This window comes from Tachyglossus aculeatus, chromosome 4 (genome assembly GCF_015852505.1).
Source record: "Tachyglossus aculeatus isolate mTacAcu1 chromosome 4, mTacAcu1.pri, whole genome shotgun sequence".
In the NCBI taxonomy this organism is placed as follows: domain Eukaryota; kingdom Metazoa; phylum Chordata; class Mammalia; order Monotremata; family Tachyglossidae; genus Tachyglossus; species Tachyglossus aculeatus.
In genome coordinates, this window is record NC_052069.1 from 101,860,496 (window position 1) to 101,887,835 (window position 27,340).

The 27,340-nt window shown below is 42.5% G+C and overlaps 1 protein-coding gene across 1 annotated transcript in view; it reads left to right on the forward strand.

The window, feature by feature from the left end:
* Positions 1–25,060, forward strand: part of SCAI (suppressor of cancer cell invasion) — a 73,165-nt gene extending 48,105 nt beyond the window's left edge. Inside the window, exons 9-17 of the mRNA XM_038744590.1 lie at positions 381–482; positions 1,229–1,330; positions 1,847–1,925; positions 3,896–3,995; positions 5,077–5,158; positions 12,880–12,952; positions 15,140–15,313; positions 15,484–15,584; positions 16,258–25,060. Of these exons, the coding sequence (XP_038600518.1) occupies positions 381–482; positions 1,229–1,330; positions 1,847–1,925; positions 3,896–3,995; positions 5,077–5,158; positions 12,880–12,952; positions 15,140–15,313; positions 15,484–15,584; positions 16,258–16,407 (963 nt within the window). The 3' untranslated portion in view covers positions 16,408–25,060. The remainder of the gene's footprint in view (positions 1–380; positions 483–1,228; positions 1,331–1,846; positions 1,926–3,895; positions 3,996–5,076; positions 5,159–12,879; positions 12,953–15,139; positions 15,314–15,483; positions 15,585–16,257) is intronic.
* The last annotated feature ends 2,280 nt before the right edge of the window (positions 25,061–27,340 follow it).

The following is a 27,340-nucleotide window of genomic DNA, read 5'->3' on the forward strand; positions in this document are numbered from 1 at the left end:
ATCTGCCCGACTACTCTTTTACCTCTGGTAGAACTAAAAAGAGGGGCTTGCAAGGTAGTTGAATGATTTGCCCGAGGATTCCTGAGGCAACTTTATCAGAGGCATCTATATAACTAAGGATTTGTGTTCTGAGCAGAGGGAGAGAGCCAGGTTCTTCCTCTGGAGTACTGTTAATGAATCAATCACACTTTTTGAGCGCTTGCAGCGTGCCGAGCACTGAACTAAGCGATTCGGAGAGTACAGAGTCGGTAGATATGTTCCCTGCCCTCATCGAGTTTACAGTGTGTAGGCGGGGACAGATATTAATATAAATAAATAAATCACAGAGATGGTGAGCCCTGTAAGGCTGTGTTCAATAGCCAGGTATGTGTCTACTGCAGGTGAAGTTCAGCGAACTGACCGTCGACATGTTCCGAATGTTACAAGCCCTGGAAAGGGAACCGATGAACTTGGCTTCACAGATGAACAAGCCGGGAATGCAGGTGAATTTTCCTCCTCAGTTAAAGACCGATCAACACACACTTGTCTTTACAGTAAGGATTGGGTCTTCTGTGCTTTCCCATTTTCTGAGAGTGTGCAATATTCCCTCCAAGTGCCTGTAAATCAGAGGTAGAAAGTAAACTGTGGCAGGGGCCTTTTCTGGGGTTGGGAGACCAAACAAGTTGGTAGGTACCGTTCATTCAGTCATATTTATCAATCAATCAATCAGTCAATCGTATTTATTGAGCGCATACTATGTGCAGAGCACTGTACTAAGTGCTTGGGAAGTACAAGTTGGCAACATATAGAGACGGTCCCTACCCAACAGTGGGCTTATTGAGTATTTACTGTGTGCAAAGCACTGTATTAAGCGCTTGGGGAGGTGCAGTATAGCAATAAAGAGAGACGATCCATGCCCAAAGTGAGCTCACAGTCTAGAGTAGGGGAGACAGTTATCAATACAAATAAACAGACCAGAAATTATTATTCATTCATTCATTCAATTGTATTTACTGAGCGCTTACTGTGTGCAGAGCACGGTACTGAGTGCTTGGAAATTATAATTCGGTGACAAAGAGAGCCAATTCCTACCCGACAACGGGCTCACAGTCTGGCTGGAAAGTATTAATTAATGTAAATGGCGGTGGGCGGGGGTAGAACTGATGAATAAAAAGGTAAAGCTAAGTACCCACTATTAAATGAGAATTGCCTGATATGTGCCTGTTGTTGATTTTGTGCGTGAATACAGGAATCAGCTGATAAACCTGCCCGGCGAGAGAACCCCCACAAATACCTCCTATATAAACCGACTTTCAGCCAACTGTACACGTTCTTAGCAGCATCTTTTAAGGTTTGTATGACCACATATTTTTGACAACAAGGGAGAAAGGGTCATTTTTAACAGGCCATTAAGTAAGCTGCTGATTTTAGGAAAGTTTACCCTTGAATGAAGGGATAGGTGGAGTAGACACATGTATCAGTAACAGCACAGCTGAACTCAGAACAGGCAGGCCTGGTTCATTTTTATGTAGCGTTTAAACCAAGAGGGTTTTAATGAGAAATACCCTCTTCATCAATCAGTCATCAGTAGTATTTATTGAACACTTACTGTTTGCAAAGCACTGTACGAAGCCCTTGGGAGCATGCAGCATAACAGAGTTGGTAGCCATGTTCCCTGTCCTCAACGAGCGTATAGTTTAGATGGAGAGGTACCTCATCCCCAGTACAGTGTCATCGCTCATAACGTAAACACTTACTGCTGTTGGGCAATTATCCAGCAGGATTTTAATGGGACATACACTGCTATAAAAGTGTATTTTTTTTTCTTTCTTTATTGTTTTGTGTGTACGTATGTCTTAAATTTCAGGAGCTGCCAGCCAACAGTGTTCTTCTGATTTACCTGTCAGCTACTGGTGTATTTCCAACAGGTCGTTCTGATAGTGAAGGTACAATAAAGGAATGCTCCCTGTCATGAGCAGGGCTTGAATTCTCTTTATATTTCACAGGCGAAGGTCCACAAAACTCCTGCCCAAGAGAAATAAGTCCTGGTAGAGGATTTAATATTGCTGATAAGCTTCCCCATTTTCTATGCCAATGCAGTGTTCCCTAAGTAGCACTCGGAGAAACATATTTACCATTATCTTTCCACTTTTGAAGGGCATAGCTCAAAATCTGAATGCCCGACCAGCCATTATATAGGCTTTGTTGATTCTGAAGACACAAGAAACTTGGTTGGTCCACTTATTTGGAATCAGCGCCGAAGTCTGTGAGCCAAGCGTGAGTTATGTGGTTGGGTCAGTGGGTGCCAAGAAACTAAAAGCTTTTGAAGAAATCATTGAACTTGTTTCAGTGTTGTTTCTGTGATAATTCAAGCCCTTGTCATGATTTTGTTTGCTCTGTCCTTCTCCTCATTTTGCCTTCTTAAATTTGATCCAGTGGCATATTTGGGTGTAACTTCACCATAAAAACCTAAAACCTGGCTGACTGGAGTAAAAGCAAATGGACGATTGAGTTACATTTGTGTAACTTCGATTTAAACAGTTTTCCTTTTAGGAAGAGAAATTCTGTCAACATCCTTAATATTGTATCCACTCATCTGTATGTTGATTGTTGAGATTGCATTCCTTTATAAGATGCATGTTCCTTCCATCTTCCTTGCATGACTCAAAGATTTTCTTAAAATACTAAAAAGAAAATGAAAAATCCCTGTAAACTTTCTAGAGATGCAGTGATTTTTTCTTTTGAAGGGTTGGGATGGGGTATGAGAAATCAAATTTGGTTTTCCTCTCTGGTGACCCACTGTATTTTGGTTTCTTTTCTAATCTATGTCTTTCATTTTGGTTAATTTCCTGGCATGCCCTGCTCCAGATATAAATTGTCTGTAGTATCCCTGTCCTATACGTATCCCAAACAAGTTGATTAACTCCCCTCTTTTGTTTACACAAACCTTGTTCCTTTCCTTAAATCAGGAGGGAAATTGGCCACGGAGGAAGAAGGTCTTATTGTGTTTTTCTTTTATCACATACTTCTTGCTCCCCTTAATGATAACTGAAGTGCCCAGCTTGTGTGGAGGAGAGACTGGGATACTTTGTTTGACCTTAGCGAAAGATTGCAGATACTGCCGAGGTCTAATATAATGAGTTCTTTCTATTTTGGTTTCTTTACTATCTCTGTACCACTAGGAAAGAAGCCATATCCCCAGGCATGCTTCATAATAGCTTAGCCGTTCTGGAAGGGAATCTTAAAAGTCTGGTGGATTCAGTTGAATAAATTCAGACCTAACTTTCTGGAAGCATTCAGAACTCCCTTACTTTAAGAAGGTTGTAAAATAGAGGTTGTCATCTGAACCTGGAGTATGCCATGTTACTGAAATCTGACCTCTGATTTCTCCTCAAAAACCAAATATTTGTCCAGTGAGAATCCTATAAGTCCTTTAATCGATACTGCTTCTTACAGTGTTTCAGGAGATGAAGAGTGGTGGGTGGCAAACCTAGAAAAGTTCATGTTACAAAGGAATTATTTGAGCAAATTTCAATTCCCCAGCATGTTAATTATCGCAATATTTTAACACTTACTGTTTTTCTTTCTGCATGAAATATGTGATTTTCTTTTCCTTTTCTGCAGAGGATGCCTGCAGTTACTGCATCCCTTTCATTACCCAGAATGATGGGATATAGTAGATTTATGATTTGCTTCTCATAATACTCTGAGAATAAATGAGTAATGTTGAGGTTTTTGCAAATGTGGTATTGGTGGACCAGGCAGCGCACATTCAGTTGTCTGCAAATCATAAAAAATTGGTTTACAGTATATCGTTAGGAAACGCTTCATGAATATGGTGCTCATCTCCTCTTCGGAGAGCAAATAGATTGCACTGTACTAGTTAACGTCAGGAATTTTCTCTTACATTTTGCAGGTCCGTATGACTTTGGAGGCGTCCTCACCAATAGCAACCGGGATATTATAAATGGGGATGCCCTCCACAAAAGGAATCAGTCCCATAAGGAAATGCATTGGTAAGCAGTGTCTGCCCGGTCAGCTCTCCTTGATAAGTATACTGGACCCTACTTTGTGTTTCGCAGGAAAGATCTTGCTTACTTGGGCCAGAGAATTCCAAAGAATGATTACATTTGTATAAGGTGCTAATATTATTTCTGGTCCCCTGAGCCTTCCCCTGACTGTCTGAGGGAGGCAAGAGTTTTTAACTGACAATTTAATAGGTCTGAGAGGTTCTGATTGTTGTGGAGGAGAGATTTGAATTCTGTTAACTGCAGGTTCTTCCAGTTCATGCCTGCTGCTTCTTAAGGGGCTTACCTGGGGCAGCAAAGAGCCTAGTCATTCAATCATATTTACTGAGCACTTACTGTGTGCAGAGCACTGTACGAAGCGCTTGGGAAAGTACAATACCACGATAAATAGTGACATTCCCTGCCCACAACAAGCTCACAGTCTAGCTCTTACCTTCACGAGGCATTTAGGGAAGGGACTTTCACTACATTTCTCAGTAGGGTCAATCCATCCACCTGTGGTTGTGTAGACAGACCCCAGAACTACCCTCAGAGTGCGGAGATACACTTTGGAAGGAAAAAAGAATCCGTTTGGTTCCAGAATTGCCACCCCATGTCTTTTGAGGAGGCGAAAAGTTGAAGGGAGGGGGTCCCTCCCCCTGGAAGTACAAGGACTTCCTCACCATGCTGTCTTGCAGTCGGTGTCTTGGAGATTCCAGACGGGAAGGATTGGGCTGCAGATAAAGTTGTGCAAATGGATTGGCTGTCATGCTGGGTGGGTCAAGTCAAAGTGAGCTCTTAGGAGGCAGGCCCTTTGAGAAGAAAGAGTCAGACCAGGCCCTCTCATCTCAGGTTGCAATAATATGTGTTGGTTTGCTCATGCCCCATGTTTTCTTGACGGCAGGGACAGCTTCTGGCTCAGTGACATTTTTAGTTTTAAATCTGTATGCTGAATGAATATCAGGCCGACCGGGTTCCCAAGAATGCTCGTAGAGAGTGCTCCTGTGACTTTTAGCCAGACCAGAGAATGAGGTCTGTACTCTCTGTCCTGTTTGGTTTGGGCTCTGAAATCTCCCTTTTCTTCTTCCAGCCTACATCCTGGAGACCTTTATCCTTTCACAAGAAAGCCCCTATTTATCATTGTGGATTCATCAAACAGCATTGCCTATAAGGTGAGGACACCAACAATTATGGCCTGCTCGTTAGGGAGAAAACATCAAGCCCAGGGCAGCCTGCTCTTTTAACAGGCGCCTCTTGGCGTTTTTTGTTGGTTTTTTTTTTTTACTTTATTTCCGCAGTTGGTATTTAGTCTTTCTTTTCTTTTGAGGTTGTGCATGCTTGTCAGGATCGGGTGCTATGACTAAGAATAAGAAGAAAACCTCATGAATGGATGCTCAGTGGAAATTAATAAACCCTTCTGCAGGAAAAAAAAAACAAAAAAACTCAAGATTTCCAAGATCTCTGGTGGGCGGCTTATTTTTGCTATGTACCAAAAATGGTTTTCTTTGCGTAGTTTGGGGTGGGAGAAGCTTTTTCCTTTCCAGTGATTAGGTATTTTTCTTAAGCATGGAGGTTTTTAAAAATGAAATTTGCCATGTAAAGTGCCACATGACTATATTTCACATATTTAAGTATATCAAAAAACATGTGTTTGAAAAATTATGGCATGTGCAAACTTGAAAAAATGGTGGTACTAAATGCAAAAAGATGCACCACCCAGCTTCAAAATTCTTTGCGTAATCTGTGGCAAAACCTGTAGCTTTTCAGAACAGTGTGGGAATTCAAGTGGTAAAGTATTTCAAATCTAAACATTTGTTAAAACCCAAATCATGGGTAATTCTCCGAAAAATGGAAGCCTCAATTCAGGAGTCAATCAAATCTGGATGAAATAATTTAATTAGTTAACGTTATGTCCCCAGAATGTGCAGGACAGGCAGAACTGCCACGTCTAAATGCCTTCTGTTAATAACTTCTCTTATTTACGTTCAGATCAAATAAATTAGGTTTCACATATTTATTTCTGAGAAATAATGGGAATGTGTAGTGACCGGGAAAGCTGCCTCATTTGAATTTTAGCCCAGAAGAGCACAGGCAGTATTTTGAATGAAATGAGTTGATTTTATGCTATAGCGTGACCAAATTCTCCTAAGCAACAGGTAGTGGGAGGGAGAGGAGTAATACTAAATAGCTGTGGCCTAGGTGGCGGTTGATTAAGGCAATCGATCAATCAATGATATTGATTGAATGCTTACTATGTGCTCAGCACTGGACTAAGTTAAGCGCTTGGGAGAGTACAGTGCAGCAGAGTTAGCAGACGTGTTCCCTGACCACAATGAGATTACAGTCTAGCACTCATTTGTGCTATGTTCAATTCGCTCCAATCCACATGCCATGGTTAGAATCAATTTCTTCATACAGATCTTAAAAGTCAGCTCCCAAATCAGTATTTATTTAGTGCTCACTGTTTTCAGAGCTTGCAGAACTCGGAATGGTTGGTTGTGAATGATTTAAAAGCAAACAGCATTATTGTGCGCAAGTAACTTGCAGGGTGGGCACTGAAGTTGAGTTATAGCCACTACCACTTAGAAATTCAAGATAGGTGAGGGAGAATGCAAGTTTTTACTTTTCCTTGACTCAGAAAAGCATTTTTGCTTGAGGTAACATGATTTTCTACTGTTAAATAAGTTAGAAGAGTATATTGTTCTTTAGGAAACCTAGTAACAGGTCTCTCAGATAAATTTGAAATCCAAATTCACATTTTGTTCTGTTGCGGCTGCTCCCTTCTTGACTTCCTAAGTAAGTTTCTAATCCACCACTAAGCAGGTGTTCCACATCCTGGAGACTTAATCAGATCGATTGTCCCAGGTATCGTTCTGGGAAAAGTGTCATGCCTTCTAGGAAAATATTCTTAATGTAGAAAAGATCTGTGAAATGTCATCCCATGGAAGGAGTTCTGTAATGGGACTTTCCTTCCTACTGTTTTCATCCTTCATCAATCATCATCATCATTAGAGAAGCAGCGTGGCTCAGTGGAAAGAGCCCGGGCTTTGAAGTCAGAGGTCATGGGTTCGAATCCTGGCTCCATCACACGTCTGCTGTGTGACCTTGGGCAAGTCACTTAACTTCTCTGAGCCTCAGTTACCTCATCTGTAAAAATGGGGATTAAGATTGTGAGCCTCACGTGGGACAACTTGATCACACTGTATTCCCCCCCCCAGCGCTTAGAACAGTGCTTTGTACATAGTAAGCGCTTAACAAATGCCATCATTATTCAGCGCTTTGAACAGTGCTCTGCACATAGTAAGCGCTTAATAAATGCCATTATTATTATTATCATCATCATCATCAATCGTATTTATTGAGCGCTTACTGTGTGCAGAGCACTGTACTGAAGGCTTGGGAAGTACAAGTTGGCAACATATAGAGACAGTCCCTACCCAACAGTGGGCTCACAGTCTAAAAGAGTGGGCTCACAGTCTAAAAGTCAATCCTTATCAACCAGTCAGTCAAAAAATGGTCTTTATTGAGTGCTTATTCTGTGCAGCGCACTTTATTCTGCAGTTGGGAGAATACAGTAGAGGGAGGGATCCCTGCCCTCAAGGAATTTACAGTCTAGTTGGGGAGGCAGATGTTAAAACTCTTTAGCATTAGGGAAGTGCCTAATATAAGGTTATATACAGAAGTGCTGTGGGGTGGAGGTGGGGTGATGAGGCAATTGCTAGAATAATATAAACGGCCTCATCTGTAAAATAGTAATAATAATTGTGGTATTTCTTAAATGCTTATTATGTGCCGGGCATTAGACTAAACACTGGGGAAGATACAAAACAGTCTGGTTGGACACAGAGTCCCTGCGCCATATAGGGCTTACAGTCTTAATCCCCATTTTACAGAAGAGGAAACTGATGCCCAGAGAAGAGAAGTGACTTGCCCAAAGTCACTCATCAGACAAGCGGTGGAGCTTGGATTAGAACCTAGGTCCTCTCCCTCCCAGGCCTCTGCTCTTTCCATTAGGCCATGCTGTTGCCAACTTGTGCTTCCCAAGCGCTTGGTACAGTGCTCTGCACACAGTAAGCGCTCAATAAATACGATTGATTGATTGATTGATTGTCCAACTGGTAAATCAGGTTGGATACGGTCCCTGTCCCACATGGGGCTCACAATCTAAAAAGGAGGGGGATTGAGTACCCGTTTTGCAGAAGTCAGAGGACCCATGCTCTTTCCAGTAGGCCATGCTGCTCCTCCGTAGATATGTTTAGTTATATTTAAGTGCTTCCTTTGTGCCCAACATTGTGCTAAATGCTAGGGTAGAGAGAAGAAAATCACAATGGGCCCAATCCCGGTTCCACTGGGGCTCGCCATCCAAGAGGCAGGGGTAGTGGTTATTTTAGCCCTGTTTAATAGATGCAGAAACAGAAGCTCACAGAGGTCTGGTCAAATGGCCAGCCAGTGGCAGAGATGAGATTAGGGGAAGCAGCGTGGCTTAGTGGAAAGACCACAGGCTTGGGAGTCAGGGGATATGGCTCCCTCTCTTATCTGCTGTGTGACCTCGGGCAAGCCGCTTAACTTCTCTGTGCCTCAGTTACCTCCTCTGTAAAATGGTGATTAAAACTGTGAGCCCCCCGTGCGACAACCTGATAACCTTGTGTCTACCCCAGCGCATAGAACAGTGCTCGGCGCATAGTAAGCGCTTAACAAATGCCATAATAATAATAATTATTATTATTATTATAATTACTTGGACTTGTCTCCTGGCTCCAACCTCTTTCTTCTGTAAGGACACACTGCCACCCTAGTTGTCCCTTGGTTTTGGGAGATGCGATAGGTAGTAGAAATACACCCATGAGTGCATGTATGACAGAAAAGGCCAATATGAGACTCACAGAATCGGCTGCATTATACATACAAATACTCTGTCCTTTTTTGTATTACCATGTTTGAGATTTTCTCTCTCTCTCAGATTGATTGTCCAACTGGTAAATCAGGTAAATCTCTCTCTTAGAGAGAGAGAGAGAGAGAGAGAGAAAATCTCAAACATGGTAATACAAAAAAGGACAGTGTTTTTGTCTCTCTCCCTCTCTCTCTCTATATATATAGAGCGAGAAAATCTCAAACATGGTAATACAAAAAAGGACAGTGTTTTTGTCTCTCTCTCTATATATATAGAGAGAGAGAGAGGGAGAGAAAATCTCGAACATGGTAATACAAAAAAGGACAGTGTTTTTGTCTCTCTATATATAGAGAGAGAGAGAGTGAGAGAAAAGTATAGCTATATAGAGCTATATATATAGCTATATCTTAGAGAAGCAGCGTGACTTAGTGGAAAGAGCCCGGGCTTGGGAGTCAGAGGTCGTGGGTTCTAATCCCAGCTCTGCCACTTGTCAGCTGTGTGACTTTGGGCAAGTCACTTAACTTCTCTGTGTCTCAGTTCCCTCATCTGTAAAATGGGGATTAAGGCTGTGAGCCCCACGTGGGACAACCTGATTACCTTGTATCTACCCCAGTGCTTGGAATGGTGCTCGGCATATAGTAAGAGCTTAACAAACACCATCGTTATTAATATTATTATATAGCTCCTGGTGTTGTTTGGTTTCACTTTTGCCTGCTTGTCTATTGATTCTTACGAAGCTTCTACTCAAAAAGAGTGTGACTACTTATTGTGTCATGGAACTGCGGAAAACTGTGGAAAGAATCTGAGCTGCTTGTAGGTAGTATCAAATAGTACCAAGTATTGAGCTCCTGGCATTGGAGCATGCCAACATTTCCAAAGCATTTATGAAAGCCAAAAATAGGTCCCGGCTCTCATGAATGCATCGCATATCAACCCAGATCTAAATGAATACAAGTGATTAGGCTGTTCTTCTCTTTGGGTTCATAATCAACTGGCTTTGTTTTGCTCAAACTGAACCATCCCACTTCTACTTGTTCCGTGCTAGTCGTAGATTGATTGGAATTCTGGGTGTGACATACAATAGTTCTTCACAGTTTGCATTTCCAAACTGTTAGTGACTTGACCAATGACTCGATATTTGCCCCAACCCCACAGTCCTTATGGACATGTCTTTAAATGACTATAAATTACTAAATTTATTCATACTAACGTCTGTCTCCCCCTCTAGACTGAGAGTTCTTTATGGGCAGGGAACGTTTATGCTAATTCTGTTGTATTGAACTCTCCCAAGTGCTTAGAACACTGTTCTGCACCTAATAAGTGCTCAATAAATACCATTGATTGATCGAGAACCATTTATTGATTGACTATAAGCTCGTCCTCTGGGCTTTAAGCTTATTATGGGCAGGAACATGTCCGCTAATTCTGTTGTATTGTATTCTCCCAAGTGCTTCATACAGTGCTCGGCACATTGATAGCACTGAATAAATACCATTGATTGATGGATTGATTGACGGTCCCCCGTCTCCCTGTCATTGTTCTTGGAACAATTGTTCTTATTCATCTACTTAGAGCAGCGTAGTCAAATGAAACCAGATATTTCACATAGCAAAGGTTCAAATTCATAGCTTGACTGGGGCCAGAACCAAGAGCAGTTGAAAGATGTGATCCAGATCATTTCTTGAAAATCTTTTACTTTTTGGACTTTGCAATAAATGGTACTCTTTTTTCAAAAAGGTGTTAAGTTTCAGTCTTTCCTTCTTTCCTCATCTCCCTAACTCCTCATTTCCTAGGAATGTTCTAATGTGTTCCTCGGGAATTGAGACGTGACTGTGTTGTATAGTCCCCTCCAACTTAATTGCATGAACTTGTAAAATATGTGAGCAGAGGGTCCTGGTCTTTGTTTCTTTTGACATTATAACAGATTTTGAGAGCCTCCTTGTTGAATAAAACAATCAAGAGTTGCCCGAAGGGATATGGTTTTTCATATTAGCCACACAACCCGTTTACTGAATACTACAAGAATCTCCCAGAAAATGAGTTGAACAGGTTGTGAGTGAGTGTATTCGTGCTCTGATTCTGGGGGAAAATCCAGTTTGCAGCAATTAATGCTAGAAGAAAATTGATTAGAAAACTATCTCGTGTTAATCTCTACCTGGTGGTAATTGCAGTTTAATCTAGTAAAGAATGGCAGGTTAATTCTCTCTTGGAGGCTTTTCTATTTCAGTGGGGTGCAATTATTGCTTTTTAGAAATAAACATTTTCAATAATGCTCCATATTCAGACTGTCATACCCTAAAATGGCAACCGGACCTGTTTTTAAAGCATGTTTTCACATTTTCCCTGTTTGCATTTTATAATATTGCCACCTTCAGGGCACACATAAGGATAATGGAGATGGCCCCCAGGAGAGGAGAAACGGTGCACAAGGGAGATGTTTTCTCTCTGAGAAATCTCTGCATGATTCTGTATCTCAATATTTAACTAAGCTGCCGTTTTGTGGGCCCTAATTTAAAAACCAAGCCCATCATGTAATCGGGTAATGAAGTAAAGTTAGGCATCTATTTCTGTTTTTGGTAGAATATTTATGTAGAGGCAATTTTGAAAATTTGACATCTACGTGAAATTCTTCATTTGTTCAAAACATAATGGTGGTGCTAAAATGTAATTAGCTGCCCTGGGAGATTGTGACTGGATACCATTGTAGGATGAAACTACAGAAATACAATGACGATAATAACAGTAATAATAATGGAGAAGTGGTGTGACCTTTTGGATAGAGCATGGGCCTGGGGATCAGTAGGACCTGGGTTCTAATCGCAGCTCTGCCACTTTCCTGTTCTCTGACCGGGCAAGTCACTTACCTTCTCTGTGCCTTAGTTACCTCGTCTATAAAAGGGGGATGGAGCCTGTGAGCTCTTTGCAGGATAGGGACTGTATCCAACCTGATGGGCTTGTATCTATCCCTGCACTTAGTACAGTGCCTGGCACATAGTAAGTACTTAACAAATACCATAAAATAATAATAATAAGTGGTATTTATTTAGCACTTACTGTGGCCAAGCACTGTAATAGATGCGCAATGATGAAATAAAATAATAAAAGTGACTTGAAAGAACAGACTACATCGGTCCAGGCCCTCCTCTGAAGAGCATGAAATATTTGTGCTTCAGTTTCTTAATAATCTGAGTTCAGGCAGCTAATTGTTATAAATAGTGACTTTAGGATTTGTTCTTTTGGACTCGGCTGTTTTTTTTCCTGTTCTTAACAGTGCAGTTTATTCCCATCAAAAACACCGATTAGCAGCATTTTATTATGGTGCCTTTGAAGGAGGCACCACAGATGCAAATGTTGAGCTTGCCGTACTAATAATAATTGTGGTGTTCGTTAAGCGCTTACTATGTGCCAAGCATCGTTCTTAAGTGCTGGGGTAGATATAAGGGAGCCAGGTTGGACCCAGTCCCTGTCCCACCTGGGGCTCACAGTCTCAATCCCTTTTTTACAGATGAGGTAACTGAGGCACAGTGAAGTGAAGTGACTTGCCCATAGTCACGGAGTAAAGTGGCAGAATCAGGATTAGAACCCAAGCCCTTGCTCTTATCCTCTACGCCATGCTACTTCCCCTAGAACTGTTCCATAGAGGCAGTCTTATAAAGCAGCTCATCGGTATTAATCCCTGTTGTTTAGCACCTCCTTTGTGCATAGCACTATACTAAACAGGAACCTGCAAAAATAGATACCGAAGACCATCCCTGCCCCTAAGTAGCTTCCCTCCAGCTGCCAGGCCCGTGTTCTTTCCACTAGGCCACACTGCTTTCACATGCTGTAATAATAATAATAATAATAATAATGATGGTATTTGTTAAGCACTTACTATGTGCCAAGCACTGTTCTGAGTGCTGGCGCTACTGTTGTCAAAGGTTGTGCTTATCCTTTGTTCACCAAGCAGGTTTTCTAACTTGGGCTAGAGCCTTATTGAGTGTCTCAAATTGTGTATTTCAGAATTTCACAAACTTGTTTGGTCAACCACTGGTCTGCTTGCTATCTCCAACAGCATATCCAAAAGCATTGCAAGGTATGTTTTGTCATGTACTGTGCTCCCCATAGGTTGAAGCTGCTGTTCCTTCCATTGCCAAAATATTCAACTTTTTCTTCCCTCCATACTGAGCTTTGCTACAATTTGGTGGTGAATCCCTACCTTCATGGGGGTGGTTGTCAGGCTGCAATCTGCTAGGCTTTCTTGGCAACCACTAACTCACCTGTCAGTGCGAAGCCAAGTCACCCCCATGGTGCTGAGATAATCGCTCCTACTAGGTCCCAAAATCACTACAGAGTGCATTAGATCCTGTAGTCCTCAAAAGAGGGTCATTCTGCTTTCTACTGTGTGGAAAGCTGACCGCGAGTTTGGATCTCGTATGATTTGGTGTTGTTAAAATCTTAAAGGGAGTTTTTGCTTTCGTAGCTGTAGGTTTGATCTGTACCCCGAATGAAGCAAAGTGTATTTGTCTAGAAAAAGTTCTGAAATCTTAAAGGGAGTTTTTGCTTCCGTAGCTGTAGATTTGATCTGTACCCCGAATGAAGCAAAGTGTATTTGTCTAGAAGAAGTTCTGAACTCTGTGTCAAGGTTAAGGATGGCTCAAGTGACGGGGTATTTGTATTCGGTCTCTTTAATCCATTTATGCCAAGCCTGTAAGGCAGATCAGTACAGTACTCGTTTCCTGGATCGCCAAGTGCGACCGAGGCGTTAAAACTGGAACTCAAGGCCAAGCACCTTGCATCACCAGTAGAATCTGTGTGTGCTAAACGGCCCAGTTTGGTCGTCCAGCCGCTCGTCGCCATTCAGAGTTAGAATTATGCGAAGCAAGACTTGCTGTTTCCCAGTAGATGTTGACAACTGTATTTAGCGGTACCTATCACTCTTTCGCTATCTCCCTAACTGTGAATAGTGCTGGCGTCTCTCAGTGAGAGATGGCATTTTACTGCTACTTCCCAGCCAGAAGTCCAGTCTGCTGATATAGTTTGACACAGGAAGTGGGGGTCAGCATATGAGTGCTCGAGAGAAGCTGGAGACTTTCACCGTTGTTTTAAGGTAAGTTCTCCTGTTTATTAGAAAAAAAAACACGAAAGTAGAAATGGTAGTAAATATCTGAAATGTCAAAGTGGCGCAGTCATGGAACTTACCTAAAACAATGGTGAAAGTATCTTGCTCGGGACTCTCTTGTCTCGTGTCTTTCCCTCCCCTCACCCCCCATCACCTGAGCATTAGCCAGAACCTTACTGAGGAATCCGCAGTCTGACCTCTTATCATGGATTACTTTCTGGGTGATAAGTTTCTAGCAAAAAAAAATAATGAAAGATAGAAGATAGGTCAATCAATCAATGGTATTTATTGAGTGAGCGCTTACTCTGTATAAAGCACTGTACTAAGTGCTTGGTCCAATACAATGGAGTTGGTAGATTCTCTGCCCACAAGAAGCTTACAGGTTAGAGGGAAAATAGAGTGATCTTTGGCGTATGTGCAAGTCGCTGAACATTTTGTGTAAGTGGAGATGCAAGTTAAATCAATCAATCGTATTTATTGAGCGCTTACTGTGTGCAGAGCACTGTACTAAGTGCTTGGGAAGTACAAGTTGGCAACATATCGAGACAGTCCCTACCCGACAGTGGGCTCATAGTCTAGAAGGGGGAGACAGAGGACAAAACCAAACATATTAACAAAATAAAATAAATGGAATAGATATGTACAAGTAAAATAGAGTAATAAATATGTACAAACATATATACATATATACAGGTGCTGTGGGGAAGGGAAGGAGGTAAGATGAGGGGGATGGAGAGGGGGACGAGGGGGAGAGGAAGGAAGGGCGAGGGGGAGAGGAAGGAAGGGGCAAAACCAAACATATTAACAAAATAAAATAAATAGAATAGATATGTACAAGTAAAATAAATAAATATAGATAAATAAATATTCTGTAAAGTCTGTTCAGCATAAAGTAACAACTTAATCGGTAATTGCAAATCTCAGAGCATTGAGAAAAACTTGCAAAAAGACCCCTTTGAAAGAAAAGTGATGAATGCATAAAAATGGCCTGAAAGGACTCTTCTACCCTGACGGAGTGCACGCGGTCTCCGCTGACATGGAGTGACGGATCGAGTCTGTTTTTAAGACTACAGCCTGAAGTCAGGGGGATACTAAAAGGAGCGTAGAGGGACCTGCTTGTTCAATTCCACTTTTCCCGAGGCACCGTGTTTGTTCTTTCAGATCAATCGCAGCGCGGCAGCCTCTTCACCCTGTTTCTGAACAACCCTCTTATGGCCTTCCTGTTCGTCTCTGGATTGTCCAGCATGCGCAGAGGCTTATGGGAAAAGTGTCAAGAGTACCTTCGGAAAATCAACCGGGATATTGCCCAGCTGCTGACCCACTCACGCTCAATAGGTACCCTGCCGAGCAAACTGCAGCCTTAATAGAGAGCTTGATACTGCAGATTCTGAGTTGGTTATTACTTGTTGGGAAAATTGAAGTGTTTCTCTCCAAGTTGTCATCTTCTTTCAAAGCGTGTGAAGCACCCAAGTCCACTCGGCGTATTTTATGTCTCCTCTTTGCAGATCAGGCATTTCTCCAGTTTTTTGGGGATGAATTCCTCCGCCTGCTACTCATCCGGTTTATCTTCTGTTCAGCCGCCATGAGGATGCATAAGATTTTCCGGGTACGTAGGGAAGTTGAATACCAGTTTAGACTCGCTAGAACTATTTTCCGTGGAAGGGGTTGAGGAAATTAAGAAAGATTAAATTCACAATTAAATAAGCATATCTGACTTTGGCCGGACTAAATAGGTCCGAATAGGTGCTTTTGTGGTGGATTAATGCCTACAATTCTTGTGTTCATAGAATTGAATAAGAATCTCAACTCTGTCTTATTCCAAGGCAACTCTCCCCTAAAATCAGATGCTTCAGAATGGAAACTAATTTTGTGATTTTATGTGTTGCCGACTTGTACTTCCCAAGCGCTTAGTACAATGCTCTGCACACAGTAAGCGCTCAATAAATACGATTGATTGATTAATTGATTGATTGATTGATTGATTGACTCAGAAATTTCAACCTGACCTTGATTCTTCTAGAAGATGTGCCGGTGATGAGTATCTAATTTAGGAGGAAGAAAGACTTTTCAAAAGATAGAAAATGCTTAACTTTGTCACCTTTCCCCCCAAAACTATTATTCTAAACATTTTATTTGACCCCCTTCTTATTAGCAACAGGCATCGGTTTTGTTGCATAGGAAGGTGAAAGGCTCCCCGGCCACTTTTTCATAATTGAAACATTTTAAGTCTTTTTTGTCTCGATTGTGTCATTAAAGTTCTCTTTCTCCTCTTTGTCTAGCAGGAAACACGAAATTATCCAGAGTCGTACCCCCAACTGCCGAGAGATGAAATAGTGGAAAACCCTCACCTCCAGAAGCATATTTTAGAGCTAGCATCCATCCTGGATGTTCGAAACGTGTTCCTTGAAAACACTATAGATGACTATTAATTGAACTTTCTTGTTAAAACTCTGTTTCATTAGCCACAGATTTTGAATGGTGCCGTTTTCTAATGTGAAAATACACAGTAGAAGTTACTTGATTTTTATTTGTAAATCTAGGACCATCATTTTAAAAATAACTCGTGGCAGTGCTGTTGTAACCTGTAAAGTAACTGTTTTATAAACAATGCTCTTCAGCCCTTTTAAACGTTAGGTTAAAATAATCCTGGGAATTTTATTACGGCATGTTGGGTGGAAGTCAAGCCCATCTCCTGCAACTGATCCTAAACTTAAACAAATAATCAGTGACCACCTTCTCCCTAATGAGGGTAAATCATTTATTTTTATACGGTGAATCCGACAGTAATGCTTTCCCTGAGTATTTGGAAAAATCTTCAGTTGTTGGCAGGGATGGAGTCACCCAGCACAGACCAATGCTAGGAGTAAAAGGACAAAGCCTTTTTACCAGTTACTTAGATGTGTCCAAGGCTGATTCGGCATACAGTGAGTTATGTGCCAAGGGTTAGTGGAGAGGGTATCCCCAGAAACCCAGTGTCCACTTTGAATTATTCACTCTCTCCAAACACCATCAGCTTTTCAGAACTTTTGGAGAATAATTTGCCGATGAAAGCAATATATTTTCTTGGGAGCTGAAGGCAGCGCATGCTAAAGTTCTGGACTTTGCGTGTCTTGATTTGTAAAATCGTGTGTGTGAGTCTTGTTTTGTGCCCGTTCGTAGTCGTAGAAAGTCGATCGAGAACCACAGCCTTGAAATAGTTCAGTCCAAAGGGCAGGGCTTTATGATGCCATCACTGCTGCGAGCAAGCGTGCATTTAAACTGAGATTAGTAAGTATAAGTGTGTAGGCTGGATGGGTTCGTCAGTGGAATAGATCTTCTGCTCCCTGGATGCACCTAGAAGACAGTAAAGAGTCTTCTTCATCCCTGTTCTTCTCCCCAAATTCCCTATACTTTCAGAGCCAAAGCTGTCTTTAGATTTGGGGTGGGTGGAAAATGGGTGGTGGCATATTTGAAAGTCCTCTAGCGCGAAGCCTATGTAAGTGATTTTCAGATACAAAGGAAACCTGCTAAAAATCCTTTTCCCAGTGTAGACTTTCTGTGTGAATCGGGATGGAGATACATGTACATTTCTTTTGCGGGAAAGGGATTTTAAATAATGGGTAACCGAGGGATTTTTCTCTGCTTGGGCCCCCCTCTGTACTGCAGCCATCCTTTTTGTGTTTAACTGCTGGACCAACCATAGGTCAAGCTTGTGCCTCCATTTGCAGCTATTTTAGTGTTAGTGTCTGGCTTTGACAGTGCTGGAAGATAGAAATCCATTCTCTGGATGCCCTTTTACATTATTTTTGGAAGGGGTCCACATTCCAGCTTCTGCAGCCCGGGAGGAAACCAGCCTGGTGACTCTTTTGGTTCCCTTTCCTCGTGTGTCGTTTAAAGGGGAATTTTTAAAACTTTAGCGTGACTTTAAATCTTGGCTGTAGGTGAGGTTTGGTTTATGCAGTTGGTGGTTTTGAATTATTCAAGTACATTCACCAACATTCTCTCTTCTAAAATGTTGGTGGATTTGCTAAGCATTCCTTTAAACTTTGGCGTTTAAACTTTTAAACACACTGGCCAGAGTTGGTCTGGAAATGCATTTCAGTTCTTGCCGGAGGAAGGAGGGGGACTGATTTTTGCCTCCCTGCAAATGCGGTGGCCACTGAGCTCTCACCGTGCCTGCGTGAAAGAGTTGTGCCGGCACTGAAATCCCTGTGTTTTCTCTGGGAGGAGTCCCAGTAGCCCACGGGGTATTGGCAGTGTTCACTACACTGCCCTTGCGTGCCCCTCCACTCTAATGTAAGGTGTAGCCTCTGGGTCACTAGGACGTTGGCTGGGCTGTAGGCTCTGCCCCCCTGCTGCCTCCTGCTTGGGGTGATTTTCATGTAGTTTCCAATCACTCCTGTCACAGAAACATCAAGAAGTTGAATGTCAGAAGCGAGGAGTTTGTAGGCATGGTTGCCCCGGTGCTAGAGACCTGGGAAGAATCACTAGCAGAAAGAAGCTGGCATTGTTTCTGAAACTACAGCTTTTTCTGCAGCTTTGCATATCCTTCAGATGACAAGAGGGCATCTAATGTGCGTTCCGTAAGGCATAAAGAGAACCAAAATGTACTTCTAGTGATCCCAAATATGATAGTTGTCCCTACTTTGAGGGATAAGACAGTCTATTCTCTACAAAACAGATTTTAAGCACAACCGTCTTGTTTTGTACGATATCTGTTTTAAACGTATATCAATTTTTAACTTCAACTGACTGCCAAAACGGTATTTATGCTTTAGAACCAATGAAATGCTTATATAGATTAATAGAACTCTTCTGTTCGATTGCACAGATTTACTGTTACAGAATTGAACTAGTGAACCCAGGGATTCAGCACTAGCAAACTTTGGTTTACTGAAGTGTGGCGGTACACACCTTAGACTAACAGAACTTGATTTTCTGCTGGGCTATCATCCCTTTTCTCAAGGAAGTGGTGCTCGTGAGGACATGGATGTGGAAAAAGCACAGCCCAATAAAGCCCTCCTGGAAATGCTTGCAGCCTGTAGATGGAGGGGACAGGGCAGCCCCAAGTCCCGGTGCTCCACCTCATTTCTTCTTTTGTGTCTGAGTTCTCTGAGACAGATTGGATGCAGATTATTGTTTTCTTTGTTGAGATCAAAGGAGAAGCGGAGTGCTAGCCTCTTTACTCGGGGGAAGATCAGATTTAGATCTTGGAAAAGCTAAATTTGATGCCTTTTTGAACTAACCTGTCCCAGTAGATCCTACTCCATGACAGGCCACGCTACCTAGTGTCCTCTGAGGATTCTCTGTCCTCTCCGGGAGATCTTGGAGAGCAGGCTTAATGCACTGATAAAATTGATTGGAGAACTTGGCCTGTAATTGCGGGGGAGAATTGAAGAGTAGAATTAAGTTACCCTGAGAGATCTGTCATCAGGGTTAATGATCAGGATGGATAGGCAGAGACATGATTCTGTAGGACACGGGATGAGTGTGGATGCTGCTGCTTTTCATCCTTTGTTCCTGAACCATGATTGGGAATGTGATTTCTGTTTCATAAGACAGGAGTTGAAGAGGAATCAGCCGAGAGAGGGTGAGAAACCGTGGTACTTTTACAAGATGAGTGGCACGGGGTGGAGATGGAAACTAAGGAGAGGGTCATGCCCAAGGCCCCTTTCATTGCTTTAAAAGGGAAAGAGGTGATGCTTTCTCAGTTGCACTGGTTCTTGTCCGCATTTTCAGACACTCCGGTCCAGATCACTGAAAGAGGTTGTAGTATTCCACAGTGGAGCATATGTGTGAATGATACCTCAGCTTCCCTCTTGGTCGGTGGTGATAGGTGTGTGTGTGTGGGTGTGAGAGAGAGAGAGGAGAGAGAGAGAAAGGTAAATGGGGTGTTCTTAAAAGGGACACTGATTCTTTAGTCACCCTTATTCTTTTGGGTTCTTTTTATTTTTTAAGGTGAGTGTGTTTATCTCTGTGAGGCATAATGCAATCTAAATGTGTATGTAGATACATGTACATAACTGTAAATACATTGGGGCGAAATGATTAAAATATGTGAATAGTTATATCTACGATGCCCATTGTGGGGTAAATATTGAAGTTCTGTGAGGACATTGTAGTGGCATCTTTCATGCTGCTGTAGTTAAAAAGTGTTGGTTTTGTGCCTGTCACTGGCCTCTATTTTAAGTGGCTCGTGTTTGGGTTTTGTGGGATAATTTGGGCTGAAACTGGGACTTGGAGAGCTACACCAGAGAACGTGGACTTTCACAGGTGAAAAGTATTCCCATTAAGTCGATGGTAAATTTGTGCTGTGGATTCAGAGAGACTGGGAGGCACGCACATGGAGATTAATCCCCGTGACCCTGAATCCAGGACACGGGATGAGAATGTTGGTGTTTACTCCTTTTCATCCTTTGCTTCTCTACCCTTCCTCGGACTGTGTTTCATACTTAATACGTGAAAAACCTAGTTACTTTCAGAAGCCATGACGAGTGGCGTGGGGATAGGAGCGAGGGGAGGGGAATGCCACAGGCCACTTTCATTGCTTTACGGGGGGAAGATTTCATGCTTCCCCAGTTGCACTGAGATTATTGTCCTAAAGCCCAATGTCGGATTGAACTCCAGACACTTCCCGTCATTGCTTTGCCATCGTTTCCCTCCATCTCTCTGAAGTCGGTAAAAAAAAGGTCAGTGCCTTTGCTGAGCATTGGCTGCCACCTCGTCTCCTCCTTAGGGAAAAGTTGAGGGAAGCGTTGTCTATTGGTGAGCTAGGCACTGGTCAAAAATAAAAATAAATTGCTTTTTATCCGCTAAACCGCAGGTTTTTTAATCTGTGTCTGCAGCAGCTAGTGTGTGTCTTTGGCATTTTCCCCTGCAGACTGTCTGAGGTGGAACTGGGTATCAAAGGCAGAAATACTCAACACGGGTTGGGACTTCTGGGGTCTAGAAGAAAAATGTGAAGTTGTGCCTCTGTAAGACCACTACCCTCCCTAAAGCGGATGAAACGGAGCGCCACACGATCAGCTGTTAGAACCGTAGATCCTGCCCTCTGCCTCACTGGAATTACTGGGCTTTTAGGAAGGGGACAAAGGTGTAATAATCGATCATAGTCATATTTTGGGGACCTTCACCCATCCTTGTTGATGTGAAATAATTGGAACACACAGATTTGAGTCATTTAGTAGAGGCCACTGTATCTTTAGGCAGTCTGTTTAGCTGCATAAAATTACTGGTGGAATTTTCAGTGTACATTGGGCACAAGTGGAATGCCTTTATTATGACACTTAAAGTGAAAACCAGCTACCAGGACGGGCAAAGCTTTTTTCTTACGTTCAAAGACAATTGGAAATCATCTGTGTGATGATCTCCAGAGCATTGAAACAATTCAAGCGTAGTACAGGACATTCCGAAATGAAATCGTTCAGATCGGAAGTCAAATTTCACATCCAAAATGTTGCCCTCACCTCTCTGCGGTACTCCTAGCAGATCAGACAGACTTTTGCTGCATTTTCTGTTTTTCGATGGAGTAGGAATGTTCATAAATTTTACCTGATTGCTTTAAGTGAATGTTAGAATGCGCATGTCCAGTTTCCATAAATCAGATGAAGCACCTAATCAAGTGTGTGTGTGTGTTCTTAAAACAAAATCTGTCGTTGCAGTTTGAGACCTAAGAAGCGGATGATGTTTCATTTAGACCTCATTTGCAGTGGATCATCCTAGGTTTCGAAGCCATTAACTCTAAAATATGTCTGACAGAGACTAGTTGTTGAGTTGGTGGTGACGCGTGTTGAGGAAATAACAGAATACGGTGGTACCCAGACTTTACAGCAGTTGCCTGGGAAACCAGGTGGGGTTTCTTCAAGATGACTTCATGTATGGTTGTAAACGGGTGCTTTCTACTTGTCAATTTAGTTACCTCCCATTCCACCCAGGTACTGCAACCTCCTGGGTCCTCCAGGTGTTGTACGTGTAATGTTTTTTGTTTTTTTTTTCTAGAATCAAGTTAAAAATATAAAAATCGAGGTGTCCCTCGGCCCTCTTAACACGGGACAGCTGTATTAATACACACCGCTATTGCAGGATGCCCTGTGTTTCATGACTGGCGAGGGCTGTGGAGGAAGGGAAAAGAAGAGTAAAAAGAAGAATCTTTCTTGTAGGAAAAAAATGTGTTGTTAAAATGGGCCTTATTTCCAGCCTCCTTGAAATGTGTTTTTTCTTGGAGTCCTGTATTAATCTAGAGTACATTATTTGTGGCTAGGATTATTTGTAATTGTTTTTTGCCTTTGAATTGGGTAAAAATAGTTATTTATGGTTAGGGTGGTTATCCTTTTGTTTTTCACTTCTGAACCGGGTAAATCCTTGGTACTGAATTTACCAGAGTGACTCCATTTGTACTTGAGAATGTTACCTGAACACTTGACTGAAGATTCACTCCGGCATTTTATATTTTCTTTGAAACTGATTGACTCCTTTTCTGGTCAATGTAAAAAATTGCATTGTAAAAAGACAGTTGTTCATGTAATTCGTATTGCTTTTCCTTTGTGATTGAAACCACATCCATAGTTATTGTTTGTCTCTATGCCAGATTGAATTCTTTGAATCTGTATTTGGTGGTAGTACTGTTTTCTGTTTTGAGTCTCTCTATGTTGCCAACTTGTACTTCCCAAGTGCTTAGTACAGTGCTCTGCACACAGTAAGCGTTCAGTAAATACGATTGATTGATTGATTTCCTTTCCTCCTCTCATCAGACTTTTCATCCTGCCCATCTCCTCAGGTAACCAGCTTTGAGGGAGACCAATTGCTTCTTACAATAATGTTGATTTCAAGATCCAGAATCGGCCCTTCCAGAAAGGAGTGATTTTTTTTTTTTTTTTTTTTTTTTGGTTAGGTCATTTTGAGTATTAAATACATTTTAGGATGCTCGGGGAGAAAAAGTCGTAAAGGAGTCCTTCTTTCAGATCCCCAGTTAATTTAATCTGAAATTTTAAGTGTTTACACTTTGTCAAAAATACAAAATGATAATATCGCAAGATCATAGAAGACCAACCCAAGCATTTCAGAAATGGCCACTTGATGAGGCATTATTTCCTGAGATTTTTTTTCTCGGGCCCCCAAACTATACCTGGTTTACGGAAGAAGGAATGGGAGAGATGGCATTGTTCGTTCTTTCGGTGGTATTTATTGAGCGCTTACTGGGTACAGAGCGCTGTACTGAGCGTTTGGGATGTACAAGATGGCAATATATAGAGACGGTCCCTACCCAACAGTGGGCTCCCAGTCTAGAAATGGGCTCACAGGTGTTGATGATGTGTTTTTCCGGATTGGATTTCTCCAAATCATCTGGACTTTTCCGAGTGACAGATTCTGGAGATTCTCCCCCACCATTCCAGGATGCCTCCGCTCCCCCACCGCCCGAGCCATGGGATTTGACTTTCAGAAGCAAATCAGCTTTCCATCCCAGTTTTTCCTCTCTAGATGTGCAGGCCTTGGTTAGTATCAGAAGCAGAGATAAACTCTTGATAGGTCCAGGTGGCAAACGAAAGGAGTCTTCATCTTTGCCCTCACCCTCAGAGTGGTGGTTGTTGTCACTTTTGGTTTATTTATTATTTAATGAGAAAGCAGATCCCCTAAATTGAGGGACGGGGGCAGTAACTCTTACTATAAAGATTTAACAAGTTCCACCATGTCCTTCATTTTCCAAGACAATTGTAATCGGCGATGCGATTCCGCCATTACGCTTCTTTCACAATTGTCACGAAAGCGTAAATCCTGGGAGGAATACCAGTACAGTTGCATCGGATCTTTTTTCCACGGCAACGATTGTGATCTTTTTTATATCCTTCTGTGGTTACTAGACAGAAACATACTTTTTTATGTCACCGGTATTATTTGGAAATTATGCTTTAATTTTTCTAGTAGCTTGAAAGGAATTTTTAACCAACCGTGGCAAATACTTGTCCTACCTGAAACATTAGTGAATCGTGACACCGTTTGTAGGGATTATTAAGTCGTCTATCTATTAGGGGCTCTCCAGAAGAGACTGAAGCACAAGAGTTTTACATATATCTATCCTGTTCCAAGTGCTGCTCGTCCGTAGCGCGTATAATGAAACTGTTGGGTAACAAGCCTATTTAGCTGTTCGCAAAGTTACCGTAACCTCTGAGGTGTCGTCTCGTTTCCCATTTGTATTAACACTTGAGGATCGGTGGGAGTTTGTTTTTTGGGTATCTATTAAGCGCTCACTCCGTGCCAGGCGCTGTTCTAAGCACTTAATTTGGAAAACGACGAACGAAAACTGGTAACTCGGCCCTTTCAGACGGCTGAGGACGCTGGATGTGGTCTGGTTTTATTTTCCGAGGTGCCGTGGGTTAACTTGCAAAGAAAAATATCGTTTCCAGTACCTAACAAAAAAAAAAAATGTTATAGTCAATACCAATCTGTGCACCGGGCATGACAATCTGATGTCTTTTGTGTGTGGTACTACATAGGCCTTGTCTGTTGATGTATCTGAATTGCTTCAAACTGTTTGTTGAACATGGGTGTTTGTTTTGTTTCATCCTGTCTGATAAAACCTTTCCCAGCTTTGAGTCTGTGGCTATTGATACTTCATAGTCTGCGCAAGTGATTTGAGCAAGGTTTTGGAATATTTCTTTGAGTCTTTTGAGCTGGCTCTTCGGGGTAAGTGATCCGTCTTTAAAAAAAGCAACCCTTTCGTTCTTCTCACGTAGGAAATGGAAAGCGCTTTATCAAACTTCAGAGTGAACACTGTGATTTGATTCTGTATAGGACAATACAGAGGGACCATGATTTTGTGTTTTGTTCTGCTGAACAGTGCCTGCCTAGCACACTGGACCATTCAGAGACTAAATGATAATGAAACGAAAAACGGTTAGCGTTCGTTGCGTTGCGTTGCGTGACAAGACTATGAACGGTTTAATTTTCGCTGTCAGTTGTGTTTTGAAGACATTTTCGTTTTGGTAAATGTTCTCTAGGAATGTGACCACACTCATCGGTTGTGAACTATTGTACATTAATTTTGTATCCGGATTCCACTAGTAAATTATGTGTATTATCAATATGAAAATAAACATATTTGCTTAAGGTTTTTGTACTTCTCTACGTTCAGGAACATGAGGGGAGCTTTTTATTTTGATCATATGTTTTGTTTTGTCGTCTGTCTCCCCCTTCTAGACTGTGAGCCCGCTGTTGGGGAGGAACCATCTCTATATGTTGCAAACTTGTACCTCCCAAGCGCTTAGTACAGTGCTCTGCACACAGTAAGCGCTCAATAAATACGATTGAATGAATAAATACGATTGAATGAATGAATGAACTTGTCCTTCTGAAGCGCTTAGTCCAGTGCTCCGCACACAGTAAGCGCTCAGTCAATACGATTGAATGAATGACAGAGACTGTGAGCCCGCTGTTGGGTAGGGACCGTCTCTATATGTTGCCAGCTTGTCCTTCCCAAGCGCTTAGTCCAGTGCTCCACACACAGTAAGCGCTCAATCAATACGATTGAATGAATGAATGAATAAATAAATAAATGCTATTGAATGAATGAATGAATGATTGAGACTGTGAGCCCGCTGTTGGGTAGGGCCCGTCTCTAGATGTTGCCAACTTGCCCTTCCCAAGCGCTTAGTCCAGTGCTCCGCACACAGTAAGCGCTCAATCAATACAGTTGAATGAATAAATGAATACGAGTGAATGAATGAATGAATGACGGAGACTGTGAGCCAGCTGTTGGGTAGGGACCGTCTCTAGATGTTGCCAACTTGTCCTTCCCAAGCGCTTAGTCCAGTGCTCTGCACACAGTAAGCGCTCAATAAATACGATTGAATGAATGTTTACACATATTTATTACTCCATTTATTTTCCTTGTACATATTTATTCTATTTATTTTATTTTGTTAATATCTTTTGTTGTCTGCCTCCCCCTTCTAGACTGTAGGCCCGCTGTTGGGTAGGGACCGGCTGTAGATGTTGCCAACTTGTCCTTCCCAAGCGCTTAGTCCAGTGCTCCGCACACAGTAAGCGCTCAATAAATACGACTGAATGAATGAATGAGTGTTTACACATATTATTACTCCATGTATTTTCCTTGTACATATTTATTCTATTTATTTTATTTTGTTAATATGTTTCGTTTTGTTCTCTGCCTCCCCCTTCGAGACTGTGAGCCCACTGTTGGGTAGGGACCGTCTCTAGATGTTGCCAACTTGTCCTTCCCAAGCGCTTAGTCCAGTGCTCTGCACACAGTAAGCGCTCAATCAATGCAGTTGAATGAATGAATGAATGTTTGCACATATTTATTACTCCATTTATTTTCCTTGTACATATTTATTCTATTTATTTTATTTGGTTAATATGTTTTGTTTTGTTCTCTGTCTCCCCTTTCTAGACTGTGAGCCCACTGTTGGGTAGGGACTGTCTCTGTGTGTTGCCAACTTGTCCTTCCCAAGCGCTTAGTCCAGTGCTCTGCACACAGTAAGCGCTCAATCAATACGGTTGAATGAATGAATGAATAAGATTGAATGAATGAATGACTATTAGCCCACTGTTGGGTAGGGACCGTCTCTGTATGTTTCCGACTCGTCCTTCCCAAGCGCTTAGTACAGTGCTCCGCGCACAGTAAGCGCTCAATAAATATGAATGGTTGAATGAATGAACGAATGAATGAATGAATGAACGGCAATTTTCGGAGCAATGTGGCGGCGAGAGCGCCCTCCCGCGGTACCTCGCGGCGGTGGCGCCAGGCTCCGAGCGCCGCTCCGTCCTCGCACCTCCCCTAAGGGGGCGGGGCCGGGAAAACGCGCCTGCGCCGTGGACAGGCGGGGGGGATCCCGCGCCTGCGCAGTGGGCGGACAGGGGGCGGATCCCGCGCCTGCGCAGTTGGCGGGGGGCGCGGATCCCGCGCCTGCGCAGTGGGCGTTCCGGCGCGAGGGGGGCTGCGTTTCCGGGTCGCCGGCTCGTGCCCCCGCGCCTGCGCAGTGGGCGCCGCCTCGGCCGGGGCGGGGGGGGGGAGGGGCCTGCCGACAGCCTGAGGGACTTCAGCTGCTCAGTGAGTGAGGGAGGCGCTAGTCCTTGGCTTGGGGGGGTTTTTAATGCTATTATTTGTTTATTAAGCGCTCACTACGTGCCAGCCACTGTACTGAACGCTGGGGGAGGTACAGCAATAATAATAATGATGGTGGTGACATTTATTAAGCGCTCACTATGTGCCACCCACTGTTCTGAGCGCTGGGGGAGGTACAGTAATAACAATAATAATGATGATGGTGACATTTGTTAAGCGCTCACTATGTGCCAACCACTGTTCTGAACGCTGGGGGAGGTACAGTAATAATAATAATGATGATGATGACATTTATTTAATGA